Source organism: Erigeron canadensis, chromosome 4 (genome assembly GCF_010389155.1).
Source record: "Erigeron canadensis isolate Cc75 chromosome 4, C_canadensis_v1, whole genome shotgun sequence".
In the NCBI taxonomy this organism is placed as follows: domain Eukaryota; kingdom Viridiplantae; phylum Streptophyta; class Magnoliopsida; order Asterales; family Asteraceae; genus Erigeron; species Erigeron canadensis.
In genome coordinates, this window is record NC_057764.1 from 19,967,351 (window position 1) to 19,990,283 (window position 22,933).

Below are 22,933 nucleotides of genomic sequence, written 5' to 3' on the forward strand. Positions count from 1 at the left end.
GACAATATCATTCAAGAGTTTCAACCTAAGTAGGTTTTCAATCTATAAATCATCGTATTCTATGTTCGATACTATCGTAAGTCTATGATTTGAATATGTAAAAAAGTTTTCGCTACTCATATATGAAAATTTTCCAAATCATAGTGGAACAATATCATTTAAGAGTTTCAACCACAGGCCGGATAGTAGCAAGTTCTCGCTACTCATATACGAAAAATTTCCAAATCATAGTGGAACAATATCATATATTTAAGAGTTTCAACCACAGGCCAGATAGTAGCAAGTGCGCACAAAAGCAGACCCTACATTTAACAATGATTAACATAGGATCTATCCAAAACGGAACTTTTAAGGGCGGGGGGATTCTGAACCCTTCAAAAGTTTACAAAGGTGAGTCGATGTTTAAATACAAATGTGAGTCGATGTTTAAATACAATTGTGAGTTGATGTTTACAAAGGTTTCTTTGTGTTGCGTTTAAATACAATTGTGATTCGATGTTTGATGTATTGTACACTATTAAGACACAAAAAAGAGTAATTGGATGGAAACCCTCTGATCCCATATACCATTTGGTACTCACTAATCTCCCTGCCAGACTAGTGTCCAAGTGATTATCAACCACTTAATAATATCTCTATGTTCCAAGGGTTTCAACTGTCTTTTGGGGAATTCCACATGTTATTGTACATGCAAAAATTTGATGAGGTTCAGTGTATTTTAAAAAGAATCACCACATTTATTTATATCTAATGCATATCATCAATCAAGCTAAATGAAAATGAAAATAATGTATATTATCAGGGGATAATAATTGTGTAGCGATACTATTTCGTTTATTAATGTTCGTTCATTAGTGTTCGTTTATTAATTTCATGAACACAAACGAACTAACATGAACAAACCATCATCTTTGTTTATCCGTTCGTGAACACAACACTATGTTCATTTGTCTTTTTCATGAACCGTTTGTTAAGTTAAACGCACGAACATGAACAAGGTCTGGTTCGTGTTAATTCAGTTCGTTTACAACCTTAGATATTTAGAAGGAATTTCAAATTTTTTGTTTTATGAGATTGGTTGGAAAAAGTTTAAATTTCAATATGTTTCATTTGCTCAATCAAACAAGGATTCCACCAAACCATCTAAAAGATTTCAGCAAACCAAAAGGGCATAAATTAAACCACAAACACTGCTTAATTAAACATCTCCAAATATGTTTCCAAATAGGCTCAATCAAACACCCCCGATGTCTCAATAAGGGATTAAGATCCTCTAAAGTTATTGTTAACTTCATAGGTGAAGTTGAGAGAAACTTGACATTTGGATTAAAATCAAAAGTTAAGATTCAAAGTTGATATTTGAATCTTGACCCTTGATTTTAATCCAAATGTCAAAATCATCAACTTTAACCTATAAAGTTAACAATATCTTTATAGGATCTTTCATACTTAAAAGTTAAAAGTCAAAACTCGAAGTAATGTTAGTTAAACCAACGTAGGCCCCAAGTCTTACAACGTAGGCTCCAAGTATTTCAAACTTATATATACATCCGGCCCATACTTATAGCCCAAGAAAGTAGTGACGCCATCATTACATAATAAAGTCTGTTTTCTGCCACTGCCACCCTCATCTTCTTTGCTTTTCCGACCGCCGCCGTTCATCATCGTTAATGCCGGTAATCTTTCTTTTTATTTTAAAACCACCCCATTATCAAATATACTTTCTTTGTAACTTTAAACAAATCTTTATTCATTCATTCTTACTTATAGTTGTAACTAAGCCCAAAATCTTTAATCTTTTTTCCGACAAGTTTTCCGATGGTCAAGAATCTTTATCTTTTATTAATTTAATTTCTTTTTATCAAGATTTTTTGATCAATGTATGTGTATTATTTTGACTAATTAATTATTGGGATTTTCTGGGGTTTAAGGTGTTTGATCAGACAATATAGAATAATGTATATGTATATGTTATAAATAAGAATTTTTTGCTTTTTTTAATGTAGAAAACAGGGCAAAACAAAAAGAAAAACACAAAAAAACAAGATTGTTTTGAACTCTTAAGAATTTGGTTCAAGAAATTAAGTTTGTATAGAATAATGGTATATATATATATGTGATAATTATGAAATTTGTGCTTTTTTTTAATGTAGAAGAAAACAGGGCAAAACAAAAATAAAAACACAAAAAACAAGATTGTTTTGAACTCATAAGAATTTGGTTCAAGAAACTAAGTTTGGCTATAAAATATGTATTAATTAATGTGTAGCTAGTTCCCAGTTAAGGTTTGGTTTGGTTTGGGAATTTAGTCAGTTTTTGGTTTTTGAATCCTTGATAATCTTAATTAAGATAGTTTCTTACTTTCTTAGTATATGATGATATGTAATTATATCTTAGTACTTATGTAGTTAGTGTGTTTGCCATAGTGTTATTTGGTATTCATATATATTTTGATTGATGCTTCTTAAGGTATTATTTGATGAGTTAGAATTGGCATAGAGTTGATTAAGTTTTGCCAAAGGTTTGTTTTTTAAGACGATTTCTGTCATGAGGTTGAAAAAGTAGCCTTTTACCATTTAGCTTTGTATTCAAAGGGTACATCTTGGTATGATGCTTGTAGTCGATGAGTAGTCAAACCGTAGGCCTGGAGTCACTAGTAGATTTCATTTTCTCGCCGAATCTCACCATTTTAGTTTTTCTTAATAATATGACTGGCACTATGGATTAGTCTTCTTAAGTGGTTGTAATCCTAATTCTTTGTGCTAAATTAATTAATAATGTATGTACATTATTTTTGGGGATAATGCCATGTGTGTAGTTCTTACACAGTTACACAACTGGTTATATAAGCATATACAACGTTTTTGAACAACCTCATTAAGGCGGTACCAGTACCATGAATGCATAATCATATAATCCATTGGATGAATAGTTACATGTGCACTAAATGTGCAGATTCTCGCGTATATATGTAATTAATTGGCAGATATCTCTTTGCTTGTCAACATGTATATAATAATAGAAAACTCATTTTTGCAATTTGCAGAGGAAAAGACCCGTCTGCACTGCGAAGAAACGGACACAATGGTAAATTTATCACAAACGATTTAATATGGGTTAACATTCTTAAAAGCTGCTTACATAACGTTTTCACAATGTCTGTTTTAGCATTTATTCTTTGTCTGAAAATTCTGATTTTTTCTTAATTCTTGTTAACAGAGAAATCCTGTAAGAGAGATGATTTGGTGCTCTCATTGTGGAAAAAATTGTGACACAGTTCATGATTACACCAGCAACACGACGTAAGTACTTTTATTGACATAATTTACCTTTTTGGCCTTTATCTGCAAATTGTATGCGTGTTTAGTGTTATATATCATCTGCTGACCCCCTCATGTTTTAACACCAGATCGTGTATTGATTGTGGAAAAATTTTATTTGAAGGTGCTTATTTGGAGTCACATCGGAAAGGTACGTGATGATTCTTATTCAGTGCTCTTTTTCTTTAAGTCTCTTACACTTTGCGTGTATGCCATTTACTCTAGTTTACTTCATTGAGCTCTGCTTCTTTTTTGTAAATTTCTACTTAAAATTGTAAAATCAGTCATGGCAGTCGAAATTTATGATAGGACTTTGCTTCAAAACAAATATAGACCTTCTATTCTACCATCAAAAAAATCTGTTTTTTTTATCCCTTAGTACTAGTATTCGGCTCTACGTTGAATACTTTTTTCCACAATTTGTGATTATGCACAATTACTATATTGTATAACTATATTTTTGCTATGTTGCAGGGAATATCGCAACTAAAGAGCTAATTCACAAGAATAGGATCAATGAAGTTTCACATGATACAAGATTTCATAAGGTTTGTACTTTAAAACATTTTAGGTGTAAAGTTACAATAATAGAACATAAGAAAGTCAACCATTGCATCTAGTTCTTGATTAAGATTTGATATTACTAACAATATGACATCTATTCAAAAAAATTTACACATTACAGGGAAGAGAGATGATTTGGTGCTCTCATTGTGCAAGGAAAGGTGGGACATCTCATGAGAAGACTACCGGCACCATGTAAGTAGTATTGACCAGAATCCTCGATTTTTCCTTTTTTCTGTGATTCGTCATTTCTCTGTTTCTAATTATGGTTAAGGTGATGAACCCTTTATGATTTTATTTCCTTATAATACTTTCAGACATTGTGTTGATTGTGGGAGAGTATTATTTGAAGATACATATAATCAGAAAGATACTTTCTTAAGAGATGTGGCAAGAAGGGTATGTTTTTCTGAATTTTGTTTACTCATACATGACTCTTTGGCGCTAAGTTATGCTTATTTACGATAGCTCCAATTTTTTACTTTTTCTGTGACCCAGAATGATAACAGAAAGCTGGATTTGTTTACTAGACGCCTCAAGCCTGTCCAAACTGCTGCAGGTGCAGGTCAGTTGTTTACAAAGAAGGTTTGTCACAATAACTTATGTAGCATCTTTTTATCCCGCATATAGAGACGATTCAATTAGAAATTGTTTGAAAAAAAGTGTTTATAGATATGTACTAAGCCAGCTCTTCTTTCTACCAAGGCTCATCACATCTGCTGGCATGTGATGTTTGGACTTAGAAGTTAGAATCGGGTCCTTGTGTTTTGTCAATATATTTACGTATTCAAAGCATCATGGTCAATCTATGTAATCTCATTTTTTGTATGCTATACCTTCTGTAGTCAAGGTAATAGTTCATGTTCACCTTTATTAGCCGAAGTGAATACAATATCTTACAATACCTGAAAATAATGATAACATTATTAGTTGTCAATAGCATTGTGTATGAACCCCTTAAATAATGTTTTTTTCTTCCATTTGAACTCATATGATGTTGCTATTTAATAGATACATGGTTACATGATCTTTCTTACAGTTTATCTAATTCTTTTCTTCTCCTTGTTTTTGTTAACCAGAAAGATAAGAGGAAGTTAGCAGTGGATGCAAAAAGCCCAATGTCTGTTAGCACTAGTCAATTGCCAATGAAGAAGGTTTGTCACAATAACCTTGCTGTATTCTTGTAGCCATTCTACGATTCCATGTTTGAAAATAGTTAAAACTGCTCTGAACGTGAGTATGCTATGTGATGTTGTTCTTATATTAGGAAAATACACCTACCTCCAATCAAAATGCATAATTACTTTTCATCATGCCCTGTATACGATATTGCAGATTTAATTCATCATTATGTTCTTATATAAGAATGGTTTCAGACGATTAGATTTCGTTGTTTTGTGGCTATTAATTGCCTCTCTAGTTTTGTCAATTTTATCATTATCTAAATAGTTGTTGGTTTCATTTCTAATGCAGAAATTAAGTTCAAAAGTTAATTATGACATGCAGGACTCACTCTTTGGTGATCAGGTAACCAATGTTTCCTTTGCTTCATCTCTTCACTTTCTTCTAATACGCTGTTTTAGACGTTGCAATCTCAATTTTTTCATATAAAATAGAATTTTATTGGGGTTGTATGGGTAGAAAAAAAAACTATGAACTTAGGTACTAAAAGAGTAGGTAAGTAATCCCATTTTGTTGTCACTGAACAGCATTTTAGACGTTTAACTAATAGTCTAATTCGTTCAAGTCAAACATTGCATATATGTTAATAGGGGATTCCAAAGTAGAAATTGCTATAACTTTCGTACAATAGAGAAACAATATTGTGTAATGTGATTACCCCTTTATTCATAGATTTTTAACCTTTTGTGCAGCAAATTCCAACAAAATTTCACTATGTTAATGGTAAAGAACATGAAAAGGAAGAGTCCATTACGGTCTTCAAGGAAGATTACGAACAAGAGTCTTGCAGCTATAGTGACAATTATAATTATGATTATGACGGTGGTGATGAATATGATGTTTATGTATCATGAGGAAATCGAGCTGAACAGTGAGGTGAGGTAAAATGTCAACCTTTCGGCAATTTGTATACTCTCTTGTTTTTCTTTGCTCAATGCAAATGTAAAATTACTAGAAAATTTTGAAATTACTTTTAAGGATTTTGGTCCATGAACATGGAGTATATCACAATTTGCAGGAATATTATGTCATAATAATATACATCTTTTGGTGATTCATACATTAAAATTGCTTTTGCGTAACTTAAAAATCAACAACTTGATAATTATGTTCGGATTCACTATGAGGTAATGAGGATAAGCAGTTAAGCACCTATGTACTTTTTGCTATAGTCTTTGCTATAGTCACTGTCTGATATATATGCATAATATAGGCTAATAAAACGGATTACTATCTAGACTAACGCGTGGTATATGCGTTTTATCTTCATATTCACTTATGATTGCCTATGAAATCATTTTCCTGAAACAATAACGCCAACCGTCTTCCATCGTTCCATATGTAATGCCAAAGTATAGTGTCAAAGTGTTAAGGACCTTCAGACCTCTGAGCCGTAAACGATTCGGTTAGTAGATCTTTGTACTAGCATTACCATGATGTTGTAAATTTCTTGGTTCAATGTTTCATACCAATACTACATGTCATATTTATTTCAATTGTTTGATAACAAATTGCAACTTTTCACGGACTGGCAAATGAATTTTGGAGTCTCTGTGCGAGATCATAAGACCTCGTATGACGAAAAGGTTGTGATATTTGTTAGGATGTTCAAAAAAAAAAAACAAGGGTAATAATTTCTTACATGTCTACTGATTCAAATTCTCATCATCGAAATTTGAGTAAAAAAAGCTACGCCTGTGTTACAAGTAGATGAAAATTACCATTTTCAATCTTCAATGAATAATATCCATCCCCGATCTTTTTTGAAGAAAAACTAGCATGGTACCCGCGCGTTGCAACGGATACCATTGACAATGCGTTCGATTTCGTGATTACCAAAAACAGTATCAGTGAACAATTAATTAAGCGAGATACCACGATGATACCGTATCTTCAATATCAGCCAACATTAACAAAAAAATACATGTATTAACAATATAACTAGATATTCAATTGAAGTGAGAATGTGAAAATAGTTTAAATAGGAATGCATTTGAATTGAAATAAAGGAAGAGTACTTTCGTATATTCGCATGGTTACATTTTAACATTTGATTTTATATAATGATAATATAGATTGTGGATACAAATTTTGATATTAATAAAAGATAATTGGTTTAAAATTCAATTAGTTAACCAATGAGATGCTTTAGTTTTTCAAACGACCAAATAAAAACTTAGTTTATTAAAAGGTAAAGTTTTCGATATTATACGATTTATTAATTTTGACTTCAACTCAACTTGTTAAATCGTATTTATTTAAAAACGAAAAGTTCTAAAGTCTAAAGATGTATCGACATGAAATATATCAAACACGCAAAAACAATTTTTAACATGTTAACGTTGTTTATCATCGCAACAATGTGTAATGTGTAAACATGGGATTTAAATCTAGTTTTATAAGACTATTTGGTACAAGGCATCTTCCCCCTTTCCGTCCCGAAACGCCTAGAGAACGCAATGAACATTGACCAACCATTGAACGCCTTCTTCCTTTCTCTCCTCTTTTTCATTTTCCCATAAAAGATTAACCATTTATGCTTTGCCACTTGTTAAAAGACCCCCGCCCATTAGAGTTGCATCAGCCGGCACCCACATTTTTGCAAGACGTCTAGTATGCTGACATGGTTCCACATGTCGAAAGATGTCTCTACCATGGATTGTCTCATACCATATAGTCTAATATACATGCACTATCTAATAGAACATTGTTAATATCATTATCAACCCGTTAATTTTTTCTTATGATATTGGTGGTCGCAAGTATAACATTTTTAGGGTTGTCAATGATACCCGTATGGCCGTATAGTCAAACAACGCCATATATACAATAAATGCATCTGGAAAACATTAAACTTGTAATACTTTAATTCTTAATTTTAATATAAGTTGAAGATATATTTCAGCCTATTCAATTTTGATTTTTAAAATATTAAATAATAATAACTGGTTTCTTCGTACAATCCTCATGGATTAATATACCTCCTTGGTGGGGTGGCTCCTATTAAATTGGTCCAGCCTTCTCTCTAGCCATTTGCACCGAACAATATAATGGTCCATCGTTGTTAATATCCACAACAACATGGATAAGGTGTAATGGATCAAATGCAATATATGATCCATTAATTGTTTCCATCATATCAAATTAATTAACAAACGCTTGAGTTTAATTAATCGTTTTAACATATACTTTGGACACACGTTACATAAACCGTGTAAGTTACGAGTATTATCTTGTGTGCAGCTTTAGAGCATATGGAGGTTGAGCTTATGACACAAGCTATATATATATATATATAAACTTTATTTGGGTATCAACAAAATTATTAGTTTGTATTCTGTAGTTTCCATAAGCTATTTGATATTGTTTTTAAAACTAGTTAATTTGAGTTTATGTGAATATTTATCTAAATAATTTTAGGTAATAATTATATTTCACCTTTTGAAATTAATTTGCATTTTTTTTTTTTTTTGTCTTTGTTGACTTTCGCAACCTACAAGCACTCCAGATCGATACTTAAACATGTTACACTAACAAAAGCTCCGGCTAAAGATAATTTGACGTACAAACATAATATTTTGTGCGAGTTAATCCCTAAAATAAAATACACCTCTAATACGAAATCAAAAGTTAACCTTTTCATTCGATAGTATACTAAACTTTGTGCGAGTACACACGTAGATAACACCACAAGCGAGTATTAGGTTGTTTATTACTTCGATATATAATCAACAAAATACAATTTGATTATATAGCAAATACGTTATCTTGAGAGGATTTCATCAGGTTATCAGGAGTTACACTAATAAAATATATATGAAACAAACATAATTAATCCGACACTCTTTTTGCTTTGTAAATTTACTTCTCATGTTCAATGCATTGGATGGATCATTAACTAATTACTAAAAACATCTATATACATAAATTAATTTATAAATCTTTATCTCTATATATATATATAATTCCCTATCTCAAATTAATTTATAAATCTCTATCTATATATATATATATATATATATAATTCTCTATCTCAAAGCGCATATGTGGCATGTTTCTTTGCTTGCCACGTCATCTTTTTCCTACATGGCGTTCATACGTTAATCATCAACTAGAATTTGACAAATCATCATGCCACGTAGGCATGATTAGAACCCATGACCTTTAGGGTTTGGCATCACATTGGTAATTGGTGCAAGACTCCTCCATTTTTCATTTTTTCGATTAAGGACTTGATTGAATTTCATGACATTAAAGGGAAAGCTAGGAAAGAAAAGGAAGTGATAAAAGGAATTATAATGATAAGCTGTTGGAGTATCTGGAAAGCGAGGAACAAGATCAAATTTGCAAGGGGCAATCGCAACGAGAACGGAATCATTCAAGACATTAAGTCATTTGGGTTTTTGTGGTATAGGAATCGTACAAAGAATTGTAGCATAACGTGGGAGAATTGATGTAAATTTAATATTGTATAGCTTGTGTAATTATACCGCCGGCGATTTGCCGGGGTTTATGTGAATAAAAGTTTGCTTTTCAAAAAAAAAAAAAAACCCATGACCTTTTATCTTCTAATTCCAAACACAAGTCACTTGAACTAACCTAATGTTTATTTACCTTTTACAAACATTAAACATTAAATAGATATTGTAAGAAACGGATATATCATATCAAATTAATATCGCAACAAATATGGCAGTAATACCATATCAAAGAAAGTCAATCTTTCTTTAAGTAACAAATTCTTACCGTCACACTTTTCATAGAAAAATTGTATTTGGTTTGAATGAAATTACAGAATGTAAGAATTTAATTAAAATAGTTTTATCAAATTCTTAAATTATAAAAAAATTATATATCCTGCATTGTTTTGCTCGAATTACTTTCATCCTGCATGTGCAAATGTACATACAAAAAATTCGAATTAATTTTGTCTTTGTGGTATGTCATTATTTGATATGTTATTTTTAAAAAACATGATTAAAACCTACAATTTTTTTTTAATGTCAAACAAAAACCACTTGATTCAATGGAATTTTTGTTTGTTTTTTATAATAAACAATAGATATTTGGTCTATATATTCACAAAACTATTAAAAAATATGTTATTATTTATATCATTAGATTACACTAAACATGTATATTTAAAAGACATATATAATAATAATTTCTTACCACAATATATTATGACATATATCGGTTAATAATAATTCACCACAAATAAATCTCATAGGCATGTTCCAAATTCATACAAAGTTTTTGTCTTTTATAATATTTTGCCTAATTCCCTCTAAATAATCATAATTTGTTTTTTTTAGACATAAATTCTGTATTTGTATCCATCTTTCATTTTCCAATACAAATTTATATTTTTTTTTCGACATAAATTCTTTATTTGTATCCATCTTTCATTTTCCAATACAAATTTATGTTTTTTTTTTACATAAATTCTTTATTTGTATCCATCTTTCATTTTCCAATACAAATTTATTAAAAAGAGAGAACTTTAAATAACTTGAAACATAAAAATTTTAATATATTATGGTTTGTTTCATTAGTTTTATACATTTTTGATAAACTAAACCGTCAACAAGAACTCACCGCAAAAATATTAATTTATAATTTTATAATTGTAATAATACATAAGCAGTTTTTACTTTACGAATAAACTTTTACTATTCAATTATATATCATATGAGTTTTTGACTTTTTGTTTAAATTTATAACTAGATTTGATCTTTGTGTATCAACACATGTTGTCGATATACATTTCAATAATGCTAACACAGAATCCATGTGTTGCAGCGACGACAACAAGTGTGGTCTGATGGCGACGACAATGAGCGGCTTTGGCGACGACTATTTGTGGTGGCGATGACATCGAGTGTTGTATATTAATGTAAATGTAATTGATGTAAAGGTGGTAGTGAAGACATATTAGAAAATAAGGAGCATGCCAGTTAAACCTTGTGTATCAACACGGGTTGTCTATAAGAACTTCATTAATACTAACAACAGTATCCCCCGGTTGCAGCGGCGGTAGTGACAACTGCGGTTTGCCGGTGAAGGTGACTTGTGGCGACTATTGGTGGTGGTGGCGACGTTTGCTATATTATAATGTACATGTAATTGAAGTAAATATGATAGTAAATATTTTAGAAGATAAGACATTTTTTCTTGTAAATGTCTTCTTAATAGACGCCTTTCACTAATAGATGTAACAACTATTCCCCGGAATCGTCACGTGCTATATTTTACCTTACAAGAATTTCACAAATAACTATATTCGTACTTCAAGGGAAATTGTTTTCTAATTGCTAAATTATTTATTATAAAATTATATGAGCTCGTACCTAGTTAGCAACAAGTCAACAGGCGGTTTAATATTACTGTACTCATTAGTTATATTATATATACATTTTTTAAAATTTTATTAGTCTTATGTAAAGATATAGCAAAGCCTAAATAGGAGCTAGTAGCTATATCCACATGCATGTAACATGCACATCTAACATATGTGGATTATTGGATATATAAAAAGGTAAATGGCATTACTTATAAGAAGACGTTGAAATAAAAACATGTTGCTTAATTTTTAAAACATGCCCTCACTACAAAAAATTTATCGTTTATACGCATCACTTTTTAAAAAAATGAAAAATTTGCTAAGTTGTTCGCACTTAAAAATGTGTACATATAATTTACACAAAAAGTGTAAAAAAAAGTTACAAGTTTCATATTAAAAGTGCGAAGAAAATTTTTACACACTAATAAGTGTTTACAATATTAGATTTGTACGCGCGCGCTTATTAAATGTAAAGATCATTTCTTCACGGATGATATCTTCGCACTATAAAAATCATTTTTTTTGCGGGTGATTTTTATACAAGTGCGAAAAAATCACATGCGAAGAAATGATCTGCACACTTATAAGTGCATAAAATATAGAATTTGTACACACTTATTAGTGTGAACATTCTTTTTCACATTTTTAAATGGAAAGTGATATTTCTACACCACACTTTAACCATCTACAACTATTCATGCATAATACAGTTGTACACTGTGAAATAAATATTGTATCTTTGTTGTAGATGGCTAAAACATGTTGTATGAATATCACTTCCTTTTTTAAATATAAAGCTTATAAATTTTTATGCACTTATTGATGTAAACATTTTGTACACATTTATAAGCGTGAACAATCCAATAATATTTTACGTACTTTTTAAATTTGTGTATAATAAAGGGTGTAAAATTGATTAATTTGATGTAGTGCATACCCAGATTATTTATTTATATTTATAAAACATATGTCAAATAGATGGCGCTTCTTGCCAAATTGCCATTAAAGGAGGTAGTCTATTGAAGTTAGTCGATTGTATTTACCAGAACTTATTACGTTTTCATTGGATAGGCATTCAAGATAAAACCTCTCATAAAATGAATTAATGAGGATTGAACTCTCACCGCATACGTAAAACCCACCTACTAGCATAAAATTATCTTTGATAATGTGGAATCTTACTAAGCAAATTAATTAATCACTTATATCCTCTACATTCGCCTCACAATAAGAATCAATGAAACCTACTTGCCGTCGTCTTCCCACCATACAACACATAATGTAGGTACAAAGACACAATAAGATCCGTGCGTACCGTATCATTTTACCGTATTTGATTCCACAACCAACCACGCTTAAGTTAATAGATTTGTTCATATTCAACCCCTATAGTGTAGACATAGAGACTAAAAAGTCCTAAAGATATAAAACTAACAGATTAGATCCAAAAACACAATTTTATTTCATAAATACACATTGGTTTCAAAAAATATAAAAGTTACTCGTATATAACAACGACTGAATTACGATATGATGATACGAGTCAACTCCTAGACTTATTGTAATAAAAGGAAATGATAAAATCATGAGAGTTAATTTTATTTATCCATAATAATTATTGCATTATATAGTTATACAATCTATAATATAATAATATAACTAAAAGAGATGGTTGGGTTAGACTTTGACACCCTAATCTCCATCCTTAAGCCTAATTCTCTCTTCTAATTAATCCTCTATTTTTTTTTTATTACTTTTCCCTTTTTCATTATCGTACCAAACTCCTCAGAAATCTTAACCTTAATCTTGAATAATAATATGATGAAATCTTCAGTGTGCCGAAACCAATGGATTTATATACTGTTCATGCTAAAGCTATATTGGAGGCTAATTGAGATAATATCTCATGTAAAGAAGCTAATCATTATGATAATATTTTTCTAAAAAACAAATTCTTTTAAATTTTATATATATATATATATATATATATATATTAGTATTATTTAACATTTAATTTTTATGTTATTGTTATTATTATCTCTTTTAATTTACTTTGTTATCCATTATAGGTTAATTATGGTTTTTTCTTTTAAATTGTTTAGTCTAACATTTCTCCTTGTTGAGCTTAACTCTAAATTGTTTAGTTTAAAGTTATTGTTTGTGTTTGTAGTAAGTTTAGATATTAAAAAAATGTAAATTTTTTATTTAACTAAAGTTGAACAAAAAAATGGGTAAGCTGGAATCAATATTTATATGAAGTTAATTTTCATAAGTTTTTTGTGATATTGGTTTCATTTTACTAAAATTGGGGAAAAAAGAGTAAACCGAAATCAATATTTATATGGAGTTAATTTTCATATGTTTCTTCTTTATCTTTCGTATTGAGTTGTGATATTGGTTTTTATTTAACTAAAGTTGAAAAAAAAAATAAAAATAAACTGGAATCAATATTTTAGCGTTGATTAATATATTTTGAGACTATCCGTCCATTAGACGGGTCTGAGCACTAGTACAATTATACTATACAATATTTGTTGTGTACTGATAAAATTTATGTTAGTTTATCATCTCCTTATACAAACGCATTTAATTACATAATGTTTAAACTAGTAAAACAGCTTATTGTTCATTTGAGTTATGTTTAAGTTGAGTCCGAAATAGAGATGTGGATTGGATGGAGTCATATCCGCATCTACATCTACAAACATACTCATTTAAGCTTAGTACTATATGTCATCCATATCCATTGGATATGATGGGTAAATGGACATCAAGTATTAGTAAAAACGGTTTTTGTTAAAAAAGTATCAGTTTTAAAATGAAATCAAAACATAATTTCATTAAGATAAACCATAGAAAGCAGCTTTAAAGACTTAAGGTGCGTTTGGTTAAAAGAATATTTTTAAAAGGAATGGAATTTGTTGAAGGAATTGAAATCTGATGGAATGAAATTTGACGGAATGTTTTTTATTTTTTTAAGATTTAAGTGAGAGACGGAATGAGATTCCTTCCCTCATCCCCATGGAATGGAGATTCCATCAAATGAAGGAATGTTGACATTCCAACGGAATTATATTCTTTCATCATTGAGCAATCAAACGCACTAAGAAATGGAATTAAATTCTAATTCCATCAAAGTCCATCAGAATCTACGAACCAAACGCGACCTTAATGATTTTCTTCTTGTATCAAATCATAAAAGGCTATATTGTCATCATTTTTCTGGAAAAAAAAAACCAATATTTTTTTTAAAGATACTATAATAAGTTTATTACTATTGATTAACAAAATTCTTTTGCAATTAACATAATTCTGAAAAGAAAGTAAATAACAATAAAATAAATCAAAACCTCATTGTACATCCCTACTGCCCTACATACAAAATTGCATTTTCTACAATTGGCAAAAAAAAAAAAAAAAAAAAAAAAAATTAATATCAATTAATGAATTAAATATCAAACTTTAAAAGTCGGTGCAGGTTTTGAAATTTTCTGTTGGTCCATTATTCAACACATCAGGTTTTGATTAGCTTGTACCTTAGACATGTAACCATAAATGTTTTTATGTCGATATCTTCATTAATGAGCATCAATAAACCAAATTGTCGTTTAGAACTAACCAAATTTTTAACTAAAAAGGTCGTTAACAACTCTTCAAAAAGCGGACAAACCATATACATTTTTGCCATTTTGGGCAAACCATATACATGAGAAAATATCTTGTTATCAGACCATTAAACACCATTTTAATAACCAAACAGAAATATCAGATACAATATAATTCAATGCAAATTTAGAACGTAACATTACTTGATGGTTCAAGACTTCAAGTGGTGCTCGAAATGTACTCGTTTAATGCATGATGGTGGATATGCTTCTTGTTTTGTAAAGTGTCGGTCTAAATCGAATCTAACAACAATAAATTTCATAAATATCGATCAGTATAGGGAAATGATTTCTTCAAGTTATTTCCTCAATTTAAGGCAAGTTGGGAAAATGTTGAACCTTGAATGAAAATTAAAAGTCAAGATTCAAAGATGACTAGTTATGTTAGGATAACTTGAAGGAATCCCCTCTCATCTGTATATGGGATAAAATGTAACGGTGACTGACTTTTAAATCTCTAACACACAAATAAATAAAATTGTTATTGGAAAGTTTGAGGATGGAAATGAGAAATTGTTATTATAATATTTATGATTAAGTAATATATTTTTATTTATTAAGCATGATAATAAACTTGCTGATTTAAAAGTTCTAAAATTTATATAAAAGAATGTATAAAAATTTTAACTTAGAAATCAAAACCATTGTCTTTTTATATAATAAAGAGTTAATTGCAAGAATAGTATATTTGGTTTAATGATTTTTGCATGCGTAGTTTCTTTTCAAGCTTTTTAGTGTGTATAAGTTCTGAAACCTTTATTGTATATTTGATTCACAAAATGTATTGTAAAAATAAAATCTATCAAAGAAATTAGATTGTTAAAGAAAGAAATTTGATAGAATATATATTTTTTTTGAAAATTCATGAGAGGAAAGGAATCAAATTCCATCCTATAATCCAAAAATGGAGATTTCATTAAATGAAAGAGTGTTTACATTCCAATAAAATGAAATTCCATCATTTTTTCGACAACCAAACGTGATACAGAATGGAATTCAATTTTAATTTCATATGTGTCTAACCAAAAACGACCTTAGTCTTAATTTATCAGATTCATCTAGCATCCATTATATGGCACATGCGCCCCTCATGTGATAATAAAATCTTGTCGAAGAACCACTCATGCACAATTCACTAACCCAAAAAGATCATTTTTGCATTTAACTCTATTATTAGATCATTTATGAAGGTAGGTGAAAGAAGCATTTGAAAAAAGAAGGTGAAATAGGTAAAGGTTAAAAAGATAGGTGATAAGATAAGTGAAGACTAAAAAAGGTAAGTATGTTTACTAAATAAGAGTAAAATGTAAAGTCCATTTTAGATTCTGTATTGTTTATGTATTTTTTTTTATTTATTTATTTTGATTAGATATAGAGTGAACATCATGGGTTATTGAATCTTTAGGTGAAGGTTAATGAAAAGTGGTGGTGAAAAATGATAGTAAAAACCTCAAGAATAATCTTAAAAGATAACTACAAATTTCACACACTTAAGCCCTATTTTGTCATTCTTGTAATTAAAGGGGTTAAATGACAAAATAAGCAAAACAAAGAATGAAAGCAAGATACAACTAGAATAGCTTTTTCTTCCTGGCTTACACTTTTGTTGTTCCGTACCCCAATTCTATGATTGTGATGGTCGCATTCCCTCTTTTTTATTCTACATATACAAGTCTCTATCTCTATTATATAAAATATAAAATATTAAATTAAATTGTATACATACATTATTCTCCTTTTTCCCCCCTTTAATTAAAGAATTATTAGACCCATCACTTTGATAATTTCCTTTTCTTTGACTTTGTAAACCAAAACAAACAATTATCAGGTCCCACACACCTATCACCACCACCACTACCACCATAACAACCACCGTCCACCGCCTACCCCCACGGTGGCCCCACCACCATTATATAAAAGATCCGTATAATATACCACCACTCCTTTGTTTATTATTATCATTTAAATAAAAATCAAATCTTTTTTTGTGGGTTCCTTTTCTTTTCCTTTTTTTTTGTTTATTATTATAATTAAAATTTCTTTCTTTCCATTCACATTACAAACATTAAAACACCCCAAGAAAACAAATATCTTTGTTTTTATGTTCTTGCATTTTGTCTTTCTTTTTTTTTTTTGTTTCTTTTTATATCCAAACCAAGAAAATCAATGTTTTGAGATGGGTTTTTATTTAATTTAATTACCCAGAAGTTTTTTTTTACTTTTATTAAAAAAATTTATAATTTTGGATTTTTAGGTGATAAATTATATTGAAGACATAGAATTATAGTACTGTTCAGGTAAGGTTTTTATTTTTATAGTTTCTGTTGGTAATTAATTTAATGTTTTTGTGTACAAATAATTGTATCCATCTTTGTCAATCATGACTGTTTATTTGATATATTTATATTTAATTAAAATGACATCATAAGCTTTATTTAATTTGTATTGATTAAAATTGTTTGTTTATTCATTAATAATTTTTTGGTGGTTGTTCCAGGCTCTTTGAAGGAAGGTGGTATTTGACTTTTGATTTTAAAAAGTCTTCATTTTTTGATGGCATGATGTGTTTTATCAAGATCTGCTTGTATATATAGGTAAAATCCACTTTGCTTTTGAAGCTTTTAATTAAGTTATAAGTTTTTTTATAAGAATTATTTTGTTGGTATGTATGATTCAGGGGTTATTTGAGTTTATGGAGTTATCTTGTTTATAAAGGTGTGTTCTTGATGAAATTGAAAACCGAATAGAATTCGTAGTAGGATAGTTGTATTTAGAGGGTAAAAAGATGAATGATGAGGCTAATTCTTGGATCAGAAGAACAAAATTTTCGCATACGGTTTGTCACAGATTGGATTCTGCAAGATTAGCCTCATTTTTAACAGATGTTGAACCAATTCGACTTTCGGGTATAAAAACTAGGCCTACAAAAGCTATTGTAGAGCCTAAAACCGACATTGGTAGTCCTAGAATCCAAGCAAATCCTGTTACAAATAAGTATAGAACGGTAACCCCACCGCCCAAAACCACCGTTCCTGACACCTTTAAGGAAGCAAGGTCTAACACAAAACGATTCTCGACTCCACATCCGCAAAGGGTAGAAACAGAGAAAGGGTATAAAGGGAAAAAGATGTTTCAAAGAAATATGACGGCTGTTGATATGAGGTCTCCCCCTAATGGTAATAGTCCTCTTAAACACTTTAATTCGATGAAGATTACTGATAAGAAGAAGATGAAAAGGGATTATTCGTGGTCAAAGTTGTTTGATCATGGTGGAGGGAAAGTTATTTCGATTGAAACGATTGATGATCACATGGTTGATCGTTCGCAGCTTTTTCTCGGCCATAGATTTGCTCATGGTGCTAATAGTCAACTTTACCATGGAATTTACAAGGGTGAAGCTGTCGCTGTAAAGATAATTAGGGTTCCAGATGATGACGATAATGAAGAACTAGGAGTTCGACTCGAAAATCAGTTTGCAAGAGAAGTTAATCTTTTGTGTCGTCTCCACCATCAAAATGTGATTAAGGTAAACATGTTTCTTTCGATCCTTATTTTTTTGTTGTCTCACGGATATTTGTTTTGATGTTATCAGCGGGTGTTTGAATGTGCTCATGTTGCTCGAGTGTTTGGTTAGTTTTGATTATTTCACAAAGAACTTACACTTTTACCAATATGAAGGACCTTGATATAAATATATACAAATGATATTGGAGCAATGTCTCTTGGTAAGGCTTAAAAATAAGTAAGAAGTAATAAGGTAATTTTACTTTATCTTTTGATCAAATTTTTCCCCTAGTTACTTAGATGATCAGAATAAAGAATCTTTCTGTATTCAAAATAGGCAGATTTAGATAAGCGATGAAATTATTATTAGAATATATGTTAGTTATCACGCCATCATTAACTTTAAGCAACTGATTTTCTGGTGCAAGTCCCCTAGTTGCACTAATTAATGTAAAAACGTATATCTAGACACCCCCGTACTCCAAAAGCTTGTTAAGTTAATATTAATGTTTTATTCATTCCTTAATCCATCACAACTATACATCTTTCAAAAACCCGATAGCTTATAATCTCAATTACTCACCTTCAAAACATTCAATTCAAACAAATATTAATGCTTTAACACATCCATTAATAAATTTAAACATACATGCAATGAGTCACGTTGATCATAATTTTTTACTAAGTACGAAATGATTGGTCCCGCTGTGTTGCGCATTTGCATGCTAGGAATAGAAAACTAATATATGAGAGCTACATACGTTGTTGACCAATGACATCGTTTTGGCTCTAACATATTTGCTACTTTTCAATTTTCATCTCTGATTTTTCCAAAGGTGCAACATCACTTCATTATGACATATTTTTGTAGGTTTGTCAATTAACTTTTAATTTTCTTTGATATTTTATGTGCGGCAGTTTGTTGCGGCTTGGAGACAACCATCGGTTTTCTGTATTATTACTGAGTACCTTTCTGAAGGTTCATTGAGGGCATACTTGCATAAACTTGAGGATAATACTGGAAAAGAGAAAGAATATCTCCCATTAGAGACACTTATTAAGATGTCTTTAGATATTGCTCGTGGAATGGAATACATTCATTCGCAAGGCGTTATTCATAGGGACCTCAAGCCTGAAAATATTCTATTAAACAAAGATTTCCAACTCAAAATCGCTGATTTTGGGATTGGCTGCGAAGAGGCGTATTGTGATTTCTTGGCAGACGATCCCGGAACGTACCGTTGGATGGCACCTGAGATGATTAAACGAAAATCATATGGTCGGAAGGTTGACGTATATGGATTTGGGCTGATTCTATGGGAGATGGTGGCTGGGACTATTCCGTACAAAGATATGACCCCTATTCAAGCTGCATTTGCTGTAGTTCATAAGGTATATGTTTTTTGTTAGTGCTTTTTCGTTTCATTGCTTTATAAATGCTATTTGTACCTGTTTCATCTGTAATAGGGGTTTCAAAATGAAATGGGGTGAGCCGGGAGAGTTGGGTTGTGGGTGAGGAGGGTACTTTTTGCCACTTTCTCGAATTAGGTTTCATTTGTTTGAATTTTTTTAGCAATATTTTATGATTACTAAAACTATACTATTACAACGATTGAAAATAAAACGATTGAAAAGGTTTCATTAAATACATTTCGGATGTCTTCTGACCTATCTTATATACTTAACCCATTCAACCAGCTAGAGAGAAAATATTACCAAAATCGACTCAATTGTTTGTCATCTCTAGATTGTAATATTTTGCATTTAATTTTCACGTGTTTTATACCTTTATTGCTTGACTTTAAATGTTTAGAATCATATAATCTGTTGTAATAATAACCGTTACAACAGAGGAGCTTTGATTTTGGTTGTAACTAGTTTTGTTTGGTTGTAACTAGTTTTGATCAACTAAGAAATTAATAAATAAAATGTCTAAAAAAGACTATTCTGAAAATTAGATGTGTCTTGAAATGGAAAAAGTGCATCAGGTTAAGTTAAAAGAATGATTAATTAGGTCACTATCTTTACCTTCATTAGTAGGGAAATCAGTATTAATCGCTTGTTAAATCTGTATCAAATGTAATAGAACCATTAATCATCAGAGAAGCAATTTTAAGACACAATAAACGAACATCTGCTATATATGCCCACTTGTTTCTACTTTCTACCATAAGTTTCTTGACGTTTATGTCCAAATCTTGTCTTCTCTAAACCCATGATTCCATATGTTTTGTTGGTGCTTTTCAGAATCTAAGACCACCTATTCCGGCTAACTGTCCACCGGCAATGAGAGCATTAATAGAGCAATGTTGGTCTACGTATCCTGAAAAAAGGCCGGAATTCTGGCAAGTCGTGAAGGTATTAGAAGAATTTGAAAGTTCAGTTGCTCGTGATGGAAACTTGAACCTATTACAACACCCGGCTTCGTTAGATAATAAAAAGGGGCTTCGCCATTGGATTCAGAAACTCGGGCCTCATCATCATCAACATCAACATTCACATCAACACAACTATCCCATGCCGAAACCAAGGTTTTCATAAAAGTTCCCGAGCTTTATTGTAATTACAGAAACGATTGTTCTTCACTTTTTGTCCTTTTCTTATGTGAATGATTAGCTAGCTTTTACATATACATTGTTGTTAAAGATTGTTTTCTAAATACATCACAGAAAACCCAACACATATCGGTCGTATTTTACCTGTGAATATGATTTTGAGTTTGGATCTGGGAGACCGGATTGTGGTCGTTAGTATGTTAGTGGCATTCTTTGTTTATTTGCTGCTTGTGAGTACAGGTTCTGCTTCTTTTTCGCTTTCAATGGCTTGTGATTTTTCATACAACATGGTTTTTTTTCTTGTACTTGTAAACATTTTGTGGTGCATGTAATGTCCCCTATCTGGTATCAGAGCCCTAACATCGCTCCTGGTATCCCTTTCTAAGATTGGTACAGTATCCTCTGTGTTTGCAGCCTTAGTTGCTGATCTCTCGCATCAGAAAAACAGTCTTACAAGGGTTTTATCAGACTGGTCCGATACGCCAGATTCTTATTGAGTCGGTAGAAAGCTTGTTGTGTGCACAGTGAGGCAGGTGGCCGTAGTAAGTCGTGATTTGGTACGAGCTTGGAAATCTCAGTAAGTATTGTAGAAAGTATCTAAACCCAGTTATGAACCCAGATAATCGCCTATCTCGCTCATCTTCTTTTTCTAGTTTCCGCCGCTCCTTTTCTCACAGAAATAATCAGCCGTATGATGTCTCATACATAGCTAATGATTCAAGAATTCCAATCACAAAAGTCCCAGTTGTTAATCCTTACACCGTTTTCTCTAAACCACATACTAACTTTACAACAAGAGTTAGAAACATCATTAACCCATCGGTAAACTCAGGTGCCAGAGAGATAATTGATAATTCAAACATCTAACTTCTGTTCACATCAACTTCCTGCAACAACCTCTGAACACCTTGTAACCATAGAACTACCCCCAGATCTACCAAGGATTAGTCTTAACCATGGTTACACCCACATCCACTTCGGTGCTGTAAAGCTTGCGCTTACCTTTCACGGTAGAAAAGGTCTACCAGCGTTCTCCCGCATAGCTTTGGTTGATACTAGATTCAAAGAATACCAACACGCATGTATTGGTACAATCCAAACAACCTTGAATGCTGGAACAGTCTTCGTGACCTTTTACCCCAACTTCAATATGCCACTTAATGACCCATCATTGATGACAGCCTTAAAAGCTCAAATTCAAATTGGTGGAACCCCACAGGTTAATACCTTTCAAGCCACTTTTCATTATCAGATTGCATACAGAGTCCAAAACCACTGTTTGGATATCATGGTACCTGGCCAAGACAACTCTGGTGATGCATTGCTCATAGATGTGGATTCCAACGCCACACCAACATGCACGTACGTTCCTAAGAAGTTATCCAGGGAAGAGCTCCTAAAGCTACTCCCAGAAAAATGGATCACTAATTATGAACAGATCCATCAAGCGGCACCGATCCAAACTACAACAACTCCAGATTTTGTCCGACATAATGATGGTCTTGTTGAAGCCAAGTTTGCAACTCAAGATCGACGGGATGTATTTCCTCGATAAATATGATCCAACTGGTCGAAGTGCCCAGTACTGATAAACAATTCCCTTATGATGTGTGTAACTGCAAGGTATGCTTAGATGAGGCAGATCAAGTAAAATACGATGAAGACATTCCCAAGAGAAAGAAAAAAGGATCACAAACGTCTTTAAAGAAGAGGTATGAAGCTGGAGACCCTACTGTTGGTCTTCTTGGTGAACCGTCTGGAAAGTTTGACTTTTTTGTATCATATGAAGAATTACCACCT

At 31.2% G+C, this 22,933-nt stretch overlaps 2 protein-coding genes across 2 annotated transcripts; both read left to right on the forward strand.

Moving 5' to 3' along the window:
• Positions 1–1,589: 1,589 nt before the first annotated feature.
• Positions 1,590–6,054, forward strand: LOC122598310. Its single transcript, XM_043770902.1, has 11 exons — positions 1,590–1,676; positions 3,047–3,087; positions 3,220–3,302; positions 3,410–3,471; positions 3,795–3,868; positions 4,006–4,079; positions 4,202–4,283; positions 4,383–4,469; positions 4,964–5,038; positions 5,358–5,411; positions 5,759–6,054. The coding sequence occupies exons 2-11, from the start codon at positions 3,085–3,087 to the stop codon at positions 5,918–5,920; spliced, it is 756 nt and encodes a 251-aa protein (XP_043626837.1). The 5' UTR covers positions 1,590–1,676; positions 3,047–3,084; the 3' UTR covers positions 5,921–6,054.
• Positions 6,055–17,248: 11,194 nt separating this feature from the next.
• Positions 17,249–21,304, forward strand: LOC122596380 (serine/threonine/tyrosine-protein kinase HT1). Its single transcript, XM_043768945.1, has 5 exons — positions 17,249–17,371; positions 17,572–17,668; positions 17,752–18,600; positions 19,497–19,970; positions 20,826–21,304. Exons 3-5 carry the CDS (start codon positions 17,860–17,862, stop codon positions 21,117–21,119), a joined length of 1,509 nt encoding a protein of 502 aa, XP_043624880.1. The 5' UTR covers positions 17,249–17,371; positions 17,572–17,668; positions 17,752–17,859; the 3' UTR covers positions 21,120–21,304.
• The last annotated feature ends 1,629 nt before the right edge of the window (positions 21,305–22,933 follow it).